Source organism: Ammospiza nelsoni, chromosome 21 (assembly GCF_027579445.1).
Source record: "Ammospiza nelsoni isolate bAmmNel1 chromosome 21, bAmmNel1.pri, whole genome shotgun sequence".
Taxonomy (NCBI): Eukaryota; Metazoa; Chordata; class Aves; order Passeriformes; family Passerellidae; genus Ammospiza; species Ammospiza nelsoni.
In genome coordinates this window covers 11,262,668-11,280,280 of record NC_080653.1, presented here as the reverse complement: position 1 = coordinate 11,280,280, position 17,613 = coordinate 11,262,668, and the positions used below count along the sequence as shown (strand labels likewise).

Genomic DNA, 17,613 nt, shown 5'->3' with positions numbered 1-17,613 from the left:
CCTGGCCTCAGCCCCTGCTGGTTTGCTGTGCAAGGGCTGTGACAGTGTCCCTGTCACTGCAGGCACAGAGCTGCAGCCCAAGGACACAGCCCCAGAGGGGCTCAGGGACACGCAGAGGTGCAGCAGTGTGGGACAGCCCTGAGCTGCAGGCAGGACAGGCACCCTGCCCTGGGGGGCACCTGCTCGGGCACAGGGGCCCGTGCCCTGCCCAGAGGAGTCGCAGCTGCCGTGGCACAGGAGCCCGGTGTTAGCCACGAGGGTCTCGCAGACACGAGTGGTTATTGAAGCTACAGCCCACACCAAGCCAAAGGCAGAGAGGAGAATCGGATAAAGTGTTGATTATGTCCGTGGGTTAATTTCGTGGTTTGTTTTTGCTTTTTTAATGGAAGGTGATTGTCCAAGTTGCCGGTTAGGTTACGACACATGGAAGCATGCAAGGTGGAGCCCGTTATTGCACCAGTAGCTACAACCTACAAAGAAATATGGGAGGGAAGGGAAAAAGACACCATGAGAGTTAGTTTTCAGTTATTAAAAGCAAGCCCTTGAGAACTACACATTGTACAGCTTGACCAGGCTGCAGCAGGGTTAGTGCAGTGTGTGAAAGGATCTGGGTGAGGTGGGGGGAGCTCCACTGCTCAGTGCATGTTCTTTGTGTGAGGATGAGGCCAGAGTCTGGGGGAAGCTTTCTGCAGTTTAAAGTTGTTGGACACCACTGGTGTGTCAAGGATCCAGTACAAATGGGGGGGAAATTGCACAGGAGAAGTGGCAGAATTTTCAACCAAAACTCCAAAGCCCCCACACCCAGCAGAGACCAAGCTGCCACCACAGTTCCTGTGTCAAGAATTTGGGTGGTTCTGATCAGGAGTTACAGGAAGAGAGTGAAGGATTATAGGAAGGGAAGGGGTGGGTTAAACATCAGAACAAAGAGAAAGTAAATATGAGCAGTTGAGGAGATGAAAAGAAACACTGAGCCAAGGCCACGGTGAATGGGCACTGGGCACAGATGTGTCTGTGGCCTCAAACCCATGCAGTCTGAACCGCTTCAGTGGGAAACAGTTCCTGGGTCCTTTTCCTCCTCAGGCAGTACCTGCCATTACTATCACTGGGGAAGTTCTGACCACTCTGGGGTCAGTGAGGGCCCTTCCCAATGCTGTTGTGGATATTCTCTGACACAAACAGGGGAATCGGTCAGCTGCTGGAGGGAGGTGAATATGGTGAAGTTGGAAATTAACTGAGGCTCATGGCTTAGTCACATCATTTCCCAGGAACTAGAGAAGCACAGGAGCAGTGCTCCCACCCTGTCATGTCTGACAGCCCCAGGAAAGCAAATAAAGCTCAGAAATGACCAGTTAGCAAATTGCATGGCATCAGTGTTGTGAGCAGCAGCAGGTACTCACTCAGCAGACTTCCAGAAGTGCCCTGGGTGGGAGAGCCGGCGGTTCAGTTTTGGCAGTTTTTCAAGCATTTCCATGAGGACAGTGAAGCTGGGCCTCTCGCTGAGGTCAAAGGCCCAGCAGGCTGAGAGGATTTCCTGCAGAGGACAGTGGTGGCTCATTCATTATCTCAGTTCATGGGTCAACTGTGCAGACCAGAAAACTGTCAGAGCACTGGGATGTGTGTGAGCCCAGGCAGACACTGCTCACAGAGGGCCTGGACACTGCCAGAGCCCAAGAATGTCCCATGCTGAGGACGTTCACTTCTGCACCACAGTTACAGGCACAGGCTAAACCTATCCCATTCTCCTCTGTTCTCTTTCCTGCCCTTTCTCTTTTGAGTTCTGAGTATAATAACTCTTGAAGCAGCCCCCTCTGTCCCTGACAAGCAGCTGTGTGAGGGGCTCCTGCAGCTGAGGTACTTACATTGACCTCTTTGCCCAGGCTGACAGTGGCAAGGACTTGTCTCACTCCCTCTCCGCTGCCGATCTGCCAGATGAGAGCCTCTGCAGGCTGGCTCCTGAAGGGCCACTCCCGTGCCTGCAGCTCGTACCACACGGTCCTGCAATGCCAACAGACAGGTCAGGCCTCTGCTGCTCCTGACAGACAAAGTACCCAATGCTGGCACTGCTCCAGCTGCTTCAGCTGAGCTCTGGGAGGTGCCTAAGGCTGTGCAGCAAACCCTTTCCACCCACGACTTTTGGAATAGGTGAGGAAAATATGTCCCAGCTGGAATCCTGAGTCTCAGATAAGGGGAGCACTGACTGAAAGGCTTAGGCCAGTAGCCAGCTTCACTTAGCAAGCTCTCATGATACTCCTGGGTGTTCCTTTCTTACCCAAAGGCATAGATATCTGCAGCTTTGGAGAAAGGCAGCTTGTCTTCATCTTTCCCTGGGGCCATCTCACGGACAATCTCAGGGGCCAGGTAGCACAACCAGTCATGAGGCAGCTTCAGCTCATTCTCCCTCCTGAGTCCAAAAGAAAGAAGCAGGACTAAAACATTGGTGTGGAGGCCATATCTGTGCTGCACCTGATGCTTTGGCTTTATTTACTCCAATGTTTTTGCTGATGTTTTATTTCTAATTTTCTTGCCATGTTAACAAATACGCACGTGTCAGCCTGACACTCACAGCTCCTTCCTGGCATTAAGGTCTTGTTTGTTCTATGCTCTGAGGCTTAATCCAAACTCTCTAGCTGTGCTACTGCAACTGTAGGAAGAACTCTGCTAAAAAGGAAAACAAAGCAAACAGGCACAATGCAAACTGAGTGTGTACTAAACCAATGGATGCTTCTTGTGCACTGCAGGAAATGTTTCCCTATGTGACCATTTATCATTCCAGAGCTGGAACCAACCACTGAAACCTCCACTTACCTTCCTTCCTGAACCACACCCGAAATTCCAAATAATCCAAAGTCGGTGATCACAACTTTCCCATTGTCATAGAAGACATTTTTGGATTTCAGATCCTTATGTACAATCCCCTTTGCGTGGAGATACCCCATGCCCTGGGAAACACAGCAGAGATGGAAATGTTTTTGGGGTTTTATTATTTCCAAGCATACTCTGCTTTCTAGCATATTTCCCCTTCCTAACTCCAGTGTCAGGGATTAGCTGTAACTGGGGGCAGGGCCCCTGTGGGACTCGTGCAGGAAGGTGTGGGGAGAGGCTGAGGGAGCAGCTTCCAGTGCTGTGTGCAGCTCTGAGCTTTGCCTGAGGCCCTACCCAGTGGCTCCCTTGGCATAATAAGCTCTTACCTTAATGATCTCCTGTGCTATCTGCCTGGTTTTGTTGATGTCCAGGGAGATCTTGGGGTCTCTCACAAAGGAGTGCAGCGTCCTTCCTTTGCAGAAGCTACAGGAAATGTTGATATATGAGAACATTGCTAGCTCTACAATACATATCCAGTAGAACCAATAGAAAGATCTCTCTCCCTACCTGGTAATGATTGCCAGGTGAGGGGGGTTCATGCAGGCTCCCATGAACAGCACCACGTTCTCATGCCGGGTCTGCCTGTAGTTCATCACCTCCTTCTTGAAGAGCTTCAGGTGATCCTGGTTGTTGCCATCGATCTCCAGCAGCCTGATGGCCACCTCCCCGTGCCACTTGCCCTTGTAGACCTTGCCCCAGCGGCCCTGGCCAATGGGGTCCCCCAGTTGTATCTGCTCGAAGGGGATGTCCCACTCCTGCAGGTACACGCTGGTCTGGCTGGGTTTGCGGTAGATCATCCCCTGCAGGTGCGGCCGCCGGTTGGGCAAATCTTCCACCTCATCCTCATCGTCCTCGGGCTCCGACTTCCCCGCCTCTGCTTCCTCCACCTGTGCCCAGCAAGGGAAAGGAAAGGTGTGCTCGCAGTCCCTCGGGGGTGGCAGAGCAGCACAGGCCGCTCCAGAGACCCCCGGGGCAAACCATAAACCCACCTGTGCTTCCCGTGCGCCTCCGCCCGTGCCCGGCTGCTGGGCAGCGCTGCAACAGCAACAGAGAGAGCAGTTGGGCATCAGTGGGGAATGGGGGCCCCTGCTGCCATTGGGGAGCAGAAGAAGCCAATACAGAACAGATCCTGACAGTTACAGAAGCAGAGAAAAATACAATTCCTGCTCCATGTAAAAGAGAAGGACTCTAAGCTCAGTTTGGCAAATGTAAGACAAAGATTGGAAGTGATTCTTGATAATTAAGTGGCAGGAATTGATTTGGCAGTGGCATGGCTCTGTTATTACACTGTGTTCCAGGAATAGATGCTCCCATTCCTACCCCTGGAACACCTGCAGTGGAGCAGCTGTCAATGCAGGCTGGAAGCTTTTCCATGCCCTGAAACTGGGATCCTGAAAGAGCTGTTTGCTTGCAGCTCAGTGGGCCGTGCCCTTCATGTTACAGAACTCCAATTTCTGTTTCATCTGACCCTTCACGCAACCAGGACTAGATATTAAAGGCTTGGACTCCTTAGTGTATCATTTAAAATGTCATATTCAGCTTTATAAAACTGGCAATACCAGCATCACCCTCACTGACTAAAGTTACCCTGGGAATTCTCAGGTGTTAAATCTGGTTTTGGCCATAACACAGCACTTCTGGGCTGACATAAGGATTACCACATAAATGCTGTGCAAATGAAAAGATTTAAAACTCTACTTACTTAGTGTCCGCAGCAGTTTCTGGAAGCTGTGCTGTTTGTGCAGGACTGGGAATTTCTGGGAAAGTACAAACAGTTATGATACATCTTCTACACTTCAATCTCCTATGGACTGCAAGTTTTAACACTGCAATAGCAACTACTTGCTTCGTGTTAAGGAATCATAAACTCAACCACAGACAAAGTGATTTTATACTTTTACTGATTTAAAACTATGCTCATCTCTCCTATGCCTGCATGTTGGCTGAGCCCAGTCCTCTTCCATTTCCCCCACCTATCTGTGAAGTCCTTTTGGCTGGGCACAGAGCCATAAAAGTGAATCTTTAGAAAGGAGGAACATGGATATGAATAGAATTCCACATCAGGAAACAAATATTCTACAGCTGAATATTCAAAGTTCCATCTCAATACATAAATCACACCTCAGATTAGGGGAGAGAGGCCTGAGTACACACTGAGGTAAGAGAAAGTCTGGATTGTTTTAGACAGGTTTTTTAAAGCAGAATGATTGTTCTTGGGCAGCATGCAGAGGTTTACAAACAAGTTATGTTTTGGCAGTAGAAGTTGGTTAGTAGAATTAAAACAATCAACTCACCTGGGAAGACAAACTGTTGTCTATGCTGAAGGTAGTAGGCAGCTTTTTAATTAATTGGGGTTTTGTAAGAAAGGAACAGCGAAAAAAATACCAGGAGAAAAAAAAAACAAAACAACACAAACAAGTTAGAGGATCATCAGTGAGTGCCTCATGTGCATACAATGAATTAGTCCCAGGTCACTGCTGGGAACAGATTAGTGGATTATTGGCCTGCTGGGGGGAATTTCAGCACATGCATTTTGGGAGGGCCCTGACAGATGACAGGTATCAAACACAAGCTGTGCCACCTCTCTCAAACAGCCTGGTGGGCAAAGGGAAAGCCCAGGAATGTGCAAGGCAGGCCCACATCAGGTGTGATGTGATGTGCTCTTGTGTCTCAGCTTTGCAGAGGTGTCCCCACAGAAGGTGAAGCTCATGAACCATCTGCCTTTTTTATTTTTTCAGTGAGTCTGAGCAGTTTGTCCCAATGCAAAGTAACTGCAGTGGAATCCTTACACTGAACTGCCTCTGGTCCTTTTTAGCAGGCTCAAACAGCAATTTGAATTCACAGGTCAGAAGCTGATGCAAAATTCAGCAGTGTTGAAGGCCAGATGTAGTAGCTACTGAGCACCATGTGACTTCAGGTCAAAGGAATTCCATTTATTCTCACTGTTTAGATCTTTGCCCTTGTCAGAGATACTTACCCCTCTCAGCTCTGGTTAAAGCTGCACACTGGGGCTCTCAATCCATAGGGCATAAAGGGTGAACTTCTCTCTACCAGTTATGCTTGACAATGGTTTAAAAGTTGGTGTTGATTGTGGGTTATATTTTGGAAAGGTTTGGTAAAGTAATTCATTCCAGTTCTCACTTTTACAGCCTGCTCCAGCAAGCACCTCCCTCCTGACTGAAAGCCCCTGGTGAGCACACATTGCAGGCAGCATGCATTGTACAGCACAAAGGGGAAAGGAGGAGAAAAAAAATAGCTTTTCTCTTCAGTCCTTTTCCAAAAAGGAAAAGGAGAAACTTTCCTCAATAATCTGTTCCCTGCAATGATATCTCGCTGATACCCTTAAAAATCTGTAAGGTACTTTTACACCTTGTTTAAGGCAGAACCATGTACTCAGAAACCCACAAGTCCCTCTGAATCCCTGGCCAGCTCCTGCAGAGCCTGCTGGCAGGGAGGATTTACCTGGGAAGTTGAACCGCCCGTCCCTCTGGCCCATGGGGGACGCGTTGGGGGGCGGCGTCGCACTGGGAGGGTTGGAAGACTGGAAAGGTGCTGGGGAGGAGGGAGTGGATGAGGTTGTGGAAGAAGGATTACTGCTGGAGTCCAGGTGGTTTATTGCTGGTGGATGCTCCTGCAAAGCAGGCAAAGACACTGTGAGAGAGCAATAAAGAGAAAGGAAGAGTTCCCCGGTGTCTGCTGCACAACAGCAGAGGGAACTTGTTCCCAGGCTTGATCGTGGCATTGCTGTGCTGAATAAGCACCTGGAGCTCTGCACAACCCCTGCTTTACAGGAACAAAATGTCTCATATCCAAGCCTTGCAAAGGGAAAGCTCAGTGAGATCCAGCCTCTCCCTACTGCAGCTCCCCAGGGACTCTGGACATGCCTCAGCCACCTCGTACCTTTTTAGTTAGTGCTTTGGGGAGGGTTCCAAACTGGGGTTCTGTGGGTCTGTCTACTGGATTATTGATATCAGATGGGACAGACTCTGTTCTTCTTATTTTTGTTACTGAAAAACAGGTTGGAGAAGGGAGAGAAACAGCTTTAATGAGACTTTTTATTCTTTCCATACAATCAATTACATTGAAGTGCCAAGAATTTGTAGAAAATTACTTACTGGGAAGGAAGGATATTCTACAAGCAGGTGCCTCTTTAGTACATTTGTTGTGACATTTTAATCTGAAAGATAACCATTACATGTTAAATAGCAACTTGTTCTTCCCCAAAAAGAGGAAGCCTACCCTTAATTTGTAATTCTTATGCTAATCTCAGAAGGAGTTCTGGAATGCTCAGGCCCAGAGCAGCAGGCATTCGTATGGAGAATTCTATTATTCAGGCTAATGAAACCACAAACATATCTTAGCATCTGATTTATTTTTAATAGAATTACTTTCACTGACTCTCAGCCAGCAACCATGAAGTAGTAAAATCTCAGTCCTCTGGACTAACAAGCCTGAGAGAGAAACAGAAATTAATATCCTGGCTGTTATTTAGAGATCCATCTCCCACTACAAGATTTGCCCAGGATGAGGTGGGAAGCCTGTGGCAGAGAAATTAATTTGGTTCATTCACGTGTCAGGCTGCCACCTTCAAGTGTGAGTTGTGCCAGGAGCATCCCTTTGCCAGGTCAGAATGACTGAAAAAATGATGCCACTGCCAAAAGTGCATCACATCAAGAGACAGGAGTTGCTGCAGGCTGGGGTGAGTCCAGTCCCAGGCTGTTCTGAAGGAGACCATCCCCGTGTGCTCACCTGCAGTACTTACACTTCACCCCGAACATCATGCTCTTCTGGCACACTTGGCAAATCTGAGATAACCAGGACTTTGTAGAGAACCTGCCAGAGACGAGAGGGAAAACTGACATTAGCTGGTGTCAGGGGGAAAATGAACATTTGTAGGTAGCTGAACTTGACAGTGAGACACCTGACCCGACTCCAAAATCATCTCAGAGTCCTGTGCCACCACAGCCCTGCCTGGGCTCTGTCCCTGGCTGCTCACCTGTGAGTCACAGCCAGGCCAAAGTCTCTTCGTACCGTCTGGGGGGATCCCTGGGAAAGCTCTGATGGAGAACAAGAGGAGGGTTTAGGGAAGCATTGCTGACATGTGCTCACCACCCTGCACAGAAACTGAGCAGTCACTGCCCCAGCTCAGCACCTCCAGCCATGAGGAGTCACAGGAACACAGCTCAGACTGATTTGCCCCCTGTGAAGTTGCCCTTGTATTTGTTTCCATATGATTGGAGAAATCATGATGTTTTATATTTAGGGATTACAGAAGTCCATCTGATCAGGTCTAAGCCATTCTTAAAGTGGAAAGTCAGACTTTACTCCTAATTGATTTACCACAAATTGGTTTACCATCACCCAGTTTTCCTGCAGTGTCAGTAGGTTTCAGAATATTCTATTTCACTGAAAATTATCTCAATTTTCTAGACAGGGCCAGCATGACCCAGAAGAATGAAAACATACATGTGAGCTCACCTAACTTTCTGCTAAATGCAAGAAGTAAGATATAGACTTCCATATGCCAAACCAGCATGCCAGTGGTTACAGCACACAACTTCCTGAAAACTCTCCAATACTCACAATTCTGGCATTATTTCCTGAAGGAAATCTACAGAAATATTGCACATGTGAGGCAAACCCCAATGTGCAAGTGTCAGCACAGCAGCAGGGCTGGCTCAGAGCCAGTCTCCTCACTTGACCATAGATGGCACCACAGTCTTTTTTATCATTAGTCCAGGGAGCTCCTAGAGGCATCTGTGATCCTCAGCCTCTTGGAAAAGGCTGGAATGGCTAGCTGCTGTTCCTAGAAATGCTGCTGCCTAGTGTGGCCGCCCAAACAATCCCAGCACAGCAGTAAAGAAGGCTGTGAACGTCGGGTCAGACGGTTAAATCCTCACTGAATGAATATCAACCAGTCTGGGATTGTCCAGGACTCACCAGAGCCCACAGCAACCACTTCACCCCAGCCAATAGGTCTATATGAAAAGGAGCACCAAAATGCTTCATTTCTGTTTGAGTTTATTCTAGTGCCTTTTTCATTTATTGCACCAATTATCTCACTCTCCTCAGGGAAATGCTCAGATTTCTGCTGGCACTTTCATTTTACAATCTTTCTATTTCTGAAAGTAATTCCTGAGATTTTTGTTTCAAAGGGCATTAGCTTGGACTTTCATACTTGCTTTTAAAACTCAGATGCTTTTGGACACTTTCCAAGCTGCTCCAATCTCTCTCCATTAGCTTCCAAGGTTACAGGTGGTGTCTGGGCCACACCTCAGGATGGCCAGAACTCCCAGTGGCCCTGGAGAAACCCAGCCCTGCTCCTGCCAGCCATCACCCACGTGATCAGACTCCTCAGCACACAGGGAACACCCCCCATTCCAGCACATGCTGCAGCTTCCTCAGAAAGCTGCACACAAGTGTCTTAACTTCACTGCAAAGACACTGGGCAATGCATATCCAAATGGTTAGATGTGAAATTCCTGTACCAAGAGGCATCTGTGCCAGCTGTCTGAGGTCACAGATAAGCCCCCTTTGGCTTTAACCCTTGAAACATCAGTATTCCTTTGCCTTGCTTGTGTCATCTTAGAAAATACCAGGTGCAACCAAGTAAAACCCTGTGGTTCTGTGGCAGGCCAAGCTCCTGCTCAGTTAACAGAAGCTCTGGGATAGGAGGGCCCGTGGAGAACCTCCAGAGGCTGCCCAGGGATGGCCAACAGGGAGCTGACAAGCACAGGTTCTTCTCTCTCAGCAAGGCAGACACCCATGTGAGAATCTCTTACCGAACCTAGAAAGAAGAAAAGATACATTTTTTTAGGCTCTGATACTCCTGTGACAGGTACACACTTTGCTAGAGCAGGAACTGCTGCCTGCAGCATGTGCTGTCAGGTTTACAGACACGCGTGGCTTTGCACAGGCTCCTGAGGTCGCTGCATTGCCAATATTTTCCTGCCTACCTAGGGCAGCCTTTGCCGGGGAGAGCCCCAGCTCCAGCCCGGGAGGAAACTTACTTTATTGGAGGAACTTCGTCTATCCTGTTGCCCAGCTGAGACTCGTGGGACTTGCTCCTGGTGAGGGCGGGGAAGTTGGGCAGCAGCTGGAACACCTTGCGGCAGGGGGGCGGCGGCGTCCGCGGCGGCTTCAGGCGGTGCCGGCGCTTGGGCTGCGGCGTGGCCGGGGGGGTGACGGTGATGCCGTGCGGGGCGCGGGGCCGGCCCGCGGGCAGCACCAGCGGCTCCGGCAGCGCCTCTGCCGAGGGACAGGGCTCGCAGGGCGCGGCGGGCACGGAGCGCGGCTGGCCGCCCTTGCCCGGGGCGCTCGGCGGGCACGCGGGGTCCGGCTGCGGGCAGGAGCTGTCCCGGCGCTCGGGGAGGGCCAGCGGCACATCGTCCCTCGGCTCCGCTCCTGTGCAACGAGCAGCGTTAGTGCGGGCCCGCAGCGAGCCGAGCCCGGGCTGCTCGGGGCTCCGGTGCCCGTTTCACCTGGCAATGACCTCCCCTGAGCCTCAGCAGGGCCCCAGGCTGCGAAAACTCAGACAGAGCCTGATCTGAGCTTTTCAGAGACATATATCTGGGTTTTTAAAAATGCCATTTCTTTCTAAGAGGTGAACACCATCATTCCTGAGCAATGGCTGGTTTATACAGTGTGGATGGGAAATATTTGACAGCCTGGGACAAGAAAGATTAGAAAAAGGGAAAAACATGAGACCGAGCTGCTTGCTGATTTTTTCCATTAACTAATCTTTACCATTTGCAAATGGATGAACTGTCATAATACCAACAGGAAACATCACCTTTCAGTGACAGATTGATAACTGCTACAAAGAAAGATGTGGTGCATGTGAGTCCCAGTCTGCTGGGAGAGGCTCTTGTACAAACAGATTGTACAGTGCCTGTGGAAGTGCTAGGGGAAGGTTTCTCTCTGAGCTGGCAATATTTGGGAAAGGCATCACCTAGAAGGAATCAAGGATGTGTGTCGCTGACCCACGGAGAATGAACTGGAGCATTAGACACGACTCTGAACAGAAAGGGTTAATAAGGACATCATCTACTGAGTAGGAGAGGATTCTACATACATTTATTTCCATTTCTTTATCTGACTTGATGTCCAAACCAAACCCAGCTGACAGCTCTAGACAGGTTTGATCAGCGCACATCCCAGAGCCATACACTGCTCCCAGAACATCCCCAAACAGTGTCTGCAAGGCAGCAGATGGGGCTGGGCTGGGGACACCAGTGCCCCAGCAGAAGAAGGCAGTGTGTACCTGACTCCGTCACCTTCCGCAGGCAGCTCAGGGCCCCGTTGAGCCTGGAGCACTCCTCATCTCTGGCTCCACATCTCTTCATCGTTTCTTTCACCTTTGACTCATTCATTTCTAGTAAGGCATCCAGGGTCAGCTCCTCTGGTATTCTCTGCAGGAAAGCAAGAGAGACCCTTTTGTTGCTCTGTGTACAAACAGCGGTGTCACCTGTTGGGTATTTGAGCAGTGGCACTGTCTCACTGCCGGGGCTGACTCATGGCTCACTCCTGTGGGCAGTGCCCCTCTGGCATGGCCAGCAGTGCCCACAGCTGCTCTCCCCCCTGCCTGGGGTGTGAGTGTGCTCTGCACCTCCAGGGCTGCTCATCCTCTGCTATTCCACTTAGCATTACGGGGGATCAAAATACTCCTCCCCTTGTGGAAAACTTTTGCAAAGCTACTAATAAACCTTAACTTTCTCATTAAAAATAGGGTCAGAAATAAAACAGGTCTAAAACCGGAAAAAGAGTCAGATAAGGATGTTTGGCTTTTCAGTATTAAAGTGAACAGCAGAATCAGTGAGGAAAATGACTTCTTTATTTGAACAAAAAAGAAATGTTTTGACAAAGATAGCAGCCTCCTCCTCAAGCAGTCTTTCCTTCATCAGAGAACCAGCCTTACCCATATCCTGCCTGGAGAGATATCTGTGCAGAACTCCTTCTACATCTTAATGCACCAAAGCCCCACAGTGATAAGGCTCAGATCAGGCAGACACAAAAGATACAAGAGCCTGGAAAACACAAAATGATCTGGTATTTCCTGACACAGAACTGAGCTGTGCCTCTCTCTCCTCCCCCATTCAAATGTTTCCAGTGTAAGTCTGAAGCAATTGTGGTTAATAAACAAAACCAGGATACTTAGCCCAGTTACCCAGGAATTTCCCTGTAAAGTTCTGCCTAAACAAACCTCCCTGTTGCCTATTCTCACAATGAGATCACAAATTTCACAATATTTGGCCTTTATCCTAAAGTTTCGACTCCTGGAATCAAACTATATAAAAGGCTTTCAACTTTATTTGAAGGGGAAACTCAGAATTGTGTGTCACTGCTTGGTGAAACAAAAAGCTTGGAATCCTCTAGTCCTTAAAGCACACTTCCAACTCAGAAGCAGACGTGAATGTGCTGAATGTCCTTTCACAATTGCATCTTTCTTAAGCCAGACTCTGGCTTTGAGAGCTGACGCAGGACTTTCAGCTGTGACACTGCCCAACTGCCCCAACCTTTGGAGCTCTGTAGGTGGCAACACAAAGAGTTTCCAATTTTAGTAACTGTGGCATGGAGCAAACAAAAATAATAAATTAAGAAAGGGCAGAAGTCTAAGAAACACATCCTGTATCTTCTGTCACATGCCCTGAACTGGATGAAACACAAAACACAGCTGACTCAAGGGAGGCCAGGAATTTAAATGAGCAGTAAGCATGAAGCAGGAGCAGAGCAGAGCCAGAGTTCAATGAAGTTTGGGCAGACTTTCTTTCTTTTTCCCTGTAACTAATCTTTGCAGAATAACAAGCGCACAGACATCACAACTGATGCTGGGTATTATTAATTTTTCTGCACATCTGCGCCACCATGATGCAGGACACAGGACTGCCCCATCCCTTTGTGTGCCCAGAGCTGACTGATGATGGTCCCCACAAGGCCCAGCTCTGCTCCCCAGCTCAGCTCTCACACAGACCCTGCCTGAGGGGACTGCACCCACACACAAAGCCCAGGCCCCTCTTCTGCTCAATAGGTTAATTTTAGAAAGACAGAATAGCAAGTTGTAGGAAAGTAGAAAGTACAGAAAAGGAGATTATATTTAAACAATCCCAATGACCTTGAGCTGGGAGAGCTCAGACTTTCTGAACCTGCTGCCAGCCCCCATGACACGCGACAAAAGAAATAAGCCTTCAGAGAGGGGGAGGGAGGGGAAGTAAGAGGCTTTCTTTAAACAGCCACTCATGTGCTGCACATATGTGGTGGCTTAATATAAAACTGGTCAACCTGATCCCTGTAAGATTGGCCTGCTCTGCCTTGGCTGTGTGTCACCCCCCGGCAGGGAGTGTGACAGTGACGAGGGTCACTAGTTCAGGGCGGCTCTCAAACAGGTTCTGCTGCTGCCCTGCCTCAGCTGCTCTGGGGGCAGTAGGGCCCCTGCTCAGGGGCACGTGGGGGGCTCTGGCCCCTCAGTGCAGCTCTGGGCCCTTGCACAGGGGTTACTCCAACTCTTCACCACTGAGGGTGAGACATGTGGGCCCAGCTGACCTCTCTTTACCTGCTTCTTCAGTGGGTGCTGAGGCTTTTTTTAAAAACAGCTTTAAAAATGCAGATTAAAGGCTTGCATTAGGACCAAGCTCAACACCACCTCCCTGGGCACACCTTGTCTTGACAGGGAGAGCTGCAAGATATTCAGACAGTACTCTACTAATAAGGTCAGATTTAAAAACAGAGAAAAAGCAAAAGACAGAATCTGCTTTCAATCTTCAGCACCTCATAACTGCCAGCAAAATCTAAAGCCTAACCATGCACTGCTCAGCACAAGGGATGCTAAAAAGTCCAAAGCAGGAAATTATTCCTCCCTACAACAGGTAAGAGGACTTCTCCCTGAAGTGCTTATCAGACACAGACTGCACTTCATGGTGCACATGTCTAAAGAGAGAAAAGTGAGCACCAGTGCATCCAAGGGTCAGTCTCAATTAGCCTGGGTGAAGAGTTCACAACAGTCTTTAATCTTGTCTGGTGTCCAACTTAAATCCCTGAAACATGGCAAAAATGCTGGTATCTAACCCAGTGGAGGGGTTATTTTTGGTAAAGATTCCACCCTGCAGATAAGCCTACGTAGCTAATGCTGCTGCAGGCACTCTGCAAAATCAGCCTGACCTGCTCCTCGACCCAGTAGCCACAGCTCTTCCCGTAAAGCTGGACAGTTGTCAAGGCCCCAAATGCCTCCTCTTAAATCAATACATTCCCTCTCCAATCATCCTCCCATGAAGCAGCAGATGCTAGAAGAGAAAGCCCATTACATAAGGTGCTTAAATTCCCACTGATAGCTCTAAGCAAAGCATGTAAAGATGCTCTTAAGAACATCTTGTGCCTGCTAGTTATTTTGCAGTGTTTTTCTGGTGCCCAGCAATGAAGGCACTGAAAAATTGCTGTATTATTAAATTCCTGGAGATTTTATGGGCATTCTGGAAAGCCTCTCAATTGAAATTTCCAGCTTGAATTAAGCTGTGAGCATAAACAGGCCAGGGTTCCACCTAACATTACCTTCCTCACTGTTCCACCTCGCAGCAGAGGCTGGAGAGGAGCTGACAGCTCAGGAACAGCATTGTGTCCAGCTGGCTCTTGGGGACAGGAGAGCCGCTGTCACGACTCTTCTGTGGCAGACAGGTGCAGCAGTTGCAGATCCCTCGGGCTGACCTCAAGGCATGAAGGGTTCACAGTGCCCAAAGCTGCCAGGGGCACCTGGAGCCCTTGGCAGGGAAGGGGAGCCCTGGCAGTGGTAGGGACTATCTTCCAGGAGCTTTTTACACTGGGGAGGGCCTTCAGCTGGAACACTGGAGGAATTTTATAGCTCTAGGAAGCCTGCAGGACAGAATTAATTTGCATACACACAATTAGCACATCCAGGATCTCTGCTATCTGGCTGGTCAGCCAGAGCTCCTGCTGCCAGACCGATGGAAATCCCCAAGAGCCAGTCACGGTCCTCATGGCCTGTTCATGCAGATATGCTGACAGAAAAAGATGAGAGGATACAGCTGGGGAAACCTGATAGGCATAGGCAGATCTGCCTCTTCTACCCCCCATCCAAAGGATGCACTCAGCAAAACCCCTCACAGCTCCTCCAGTGACAGATCTGCTGTGGGCTGGGGCAGCCTGTGCTAACAGAACCCTCTGCCATGGGCTCACAGCAGCAGCCCCAGGCCCTGGCTCACCCCTGGCAGGGGCATTTTCACAGGGCAGCACAAGGCTCTGGGCACACAATTCCTGCTCAAGGCATGAGCCCTTCCTGCTCTGCTCCTGCCCCTGCCTTGCTCAGCTCTGCAGCTCTTTGGCATCGATGCTGGCTGGGGATGGGTTTCACAGGCAGGCAGGAGAAAAGGGCACAAGGGTACAACTGGGACTCAAATCTGTTCCCAAAAGGAACAGCCTCAAAGCAGCCCCAACCACAGCCCTGTTCCACCTGCTCCCAGTCTCCCTGGTGGCACAGCCCTGCTGATGGCCAGACCCCGGGGCAGGATGTGCCCCTCCCTGTGCAGGACAGTTATCCACTCTAAAAACAGCTTTCCAAGCTTGACTGACTGGCACCTCTGCTCCACAGCCAGCAGGGCTGGCCCAGACATGCTTCAGATGATGATAAGAAGATGACTCTGTTCTTAAGTTAGTTTTTAAGACAGTGACAAGTTACATGTGGGAACAAATACAATAGTTCTGTTTCTGGGAAGCACAGTGATAAAGGCAGAGAAAATCACTTTCTAGGCTGAAGAAAATAAGCCAACAGAATTTTTTTAGTCTCTTCTATTTGACAGACATACTCCAAGCTCAGAACCCAGTAAATAGCTCTGCAAGAGACTTCTTCCATCAGCTCAAGAGTGGAGAGAGCACTCTGTTCCCATCCTCCTTCTCTCCCATTGCCCTCCCAATTCCTGACTCCAACTCCCAAGGCAAGCAGGACAATCCAGATCAATGTATTTTTCTAGAACCATTTTCAGAGCAATTTTTATCCACTCAAGATGACTACACAGCATGCACACAGCTTCTGTCTGTAAGGCTCCTTGCCCTGTCTTTTCTAGGTCTCAGTTCAAGTTCCTCTTTGCTCACCTTCATCCCACCATATTTAACCATTTATACATCATTTTTGGCAGTAAACCACACATACAATCGGTCTCTAGAATTAATCAATCTCTAGAACTGATCAGATTCTAGAACTCCTAAGCAAAAACAAGGACTCCAGCATTCCCTAGAAAAACACTTAAACAGCAAGTTACAGCACCACGTTAGCCCAGCTCCAAAGCAGAGCCTGCTGCCACTTTCTATGATAAAAATCTGTCTGGCAGCTGATTAGAGGAACAGTAACAAAGCCACAGAAATAGCAGAGGTTGGGGTGGGGGCTCCAAGCTCCCTTACCCCTCCGGAAGCAGCAGTGTATTGCCAAGGAGGATGCCAGGCTGGGCTGGCAGTGCCCACGTACCTGCAGGCCCGCGAGGTCGCAGCCCAGCCCTCGCACCCGGCGCAGCGTCACCGGCTCGCTGCTGTCCGTGCTCTCGGCAGCTCTAGCTGTCGCCCAGCGCCATAAACACTGCATTGTTATTGCTGTAATCTCCTCCACAACTAAAGGATTTTACAGGCAGTCATTATTCTCGTTTTAAATATAGGTTTTCAAAGAAATAAAGGAGCCCAGCAATTATAATCACCAGAGCTTTCGAGCTTCACAATGTCTAGAGCAAGTCACTGAGCAAAAATAGTCTTCACTCAGGAGTGGAGGAGTCAGCAGATATTCTAAACTGGAGCTGCTGCTCTATTTCTGACAGGAGAGCCTGGGAGCTTCTGTGCTTCCCTGCATGGCAGCTTTATTTGGGAGAGGACTGGGGGGAGCGAGGGGAGGGGAGGGGAGACAGAGAAACAGAGCATTGTTCCTCTCACCGCTGAGCTAAAGAACTCCTGCAATTAGGCTGCTTTTCAACAGTGTTATGTCACAGATTAGCACAGTCTTGAAAATACTCCCTCCAGTAGCACTAGAAATGCAAAGGGACTCAGAACCATTTAAAAAAGCAAAACCCCATCAACCCAGGCCTTTCTCCTTATTTGTCCCTGAGAGGCAGCAGGCACAGAGAGCCCTCCACTGCACCTCCTCCTGTGCCAGACCTGCTGTTATGTTCGGCTCTCAGAGGTGCCCAGGGCAGGGCTCTGAGGCAGCTCTTCTGAGACTCCACAGGTACTTGGCAACCTCTCCAGTTTCAGAGCCTGAAAGGCACAAGAAGAGAGGGCTGTTCTACCATGTGACCACACTGTGACACTTGTGCACTTTTCCTCCTCTCTGCACCATTTTTTGGAAGCCTTAAGAAGGAAACCCAGCATGCCTATTTCCATTTTACAGCGACCTAACAGTATGTGAGAGATGGAAAGCTGTTCTCCATTGCCCAGAGCCAGAACCACTCGAGGGTCCCCATTTTCACAGCATGACCTGCTCAACTCTGTCTGCAAAGGCTCCTCCCCATCCTGTCACAGGCAGTGTGCACAAAGCAGGACACCACTCTAGACTTTGTAATAACTAACCTATTAAAGCTCCTTCTGTCAGTGATTTCCATTTTGAAAGCTTTCAGCTGAAATGCAGTTCAACGTGCTGTATGAAATCTAAACAACAGCAGGAATGATCCCATGATACCTGAGACATTTCTGAAAGGTAACTCATCCCAGACAGCTCAGCACTGTGCTGATGTCAGTGTCCAGCACCAACAGTGGCTGCATGGCTATTTT

General features: G+C 49.2%; 1 protein-coding gene across 1 annotated transcript in view; it reads right to left on the bottom strand.

Annotated features, from left to right (window-relative positions):
• Positions 1-17,613, bottom strand: part of KSR1 (kinase suppressor of ras 1) — a 47,077-nt gene that overhangs the window by 2,831 nt on the left and 26,633 nt on the right. The window contains exons 3-19 of the mRNA XM_059487061.1: positions 11,126-11,273; positions 9,873-10,266; positions 9,645-9,649; positions 7,859-7,919; positions 7,612-7,695; positions 6,978-7,039; positions 6,763-6,869; positions 6,325-6,493; positions 5,157-5,198; positions 4,565-4,619; positions 3,852-3,897; positions 3,370-3,749; positions 3,189-3,285; positions 2,806-2,939; positions 2,270-2,401; positions 1,860-1,995; positions 1,398-1,531 (exon numbers count right to left, since the gene is read on the bottom strand). Of these exons, the coding sequence (XP_059343044.1) occupies positions 1,398-1,531; positions 1,860-1,995; positions 2,270-2,401; positions 2,806-2,939; positions 3,189-3,285; positions 3,370-3,749; positions 3,852-3,897; positions 4,565-4,619; positions 5,157-5,198; positions 6,325-6,493; positions 6,763-6,869; positions 6,978-7,039; positions 7,612-7,695; positions 7,859-7,919; positions 9,645-9,649; positions 9,873-10,266; positions 11,126-11,273 (2,186 nt within the window). The remainder of the gene's footprint in view (positions 1-1,397; positions 1,532-1,859; positions 1,996-2,269; positions 2,402-2,805; positions 2,940-3,188; positions 3,286-3,369; positions 3,750-3,851; positions 3,898-4,564; positions 4,620-5,156; positions 5,199-6,324; positions 6,494-6,762; positions 6,870-6,977; positions 7,040-7,611; positions 7,696-7,858; positions 7,920-9,644; positions 9,650-9,872; positions 10,267-11,125; positions 11,274-17,613) is intronic.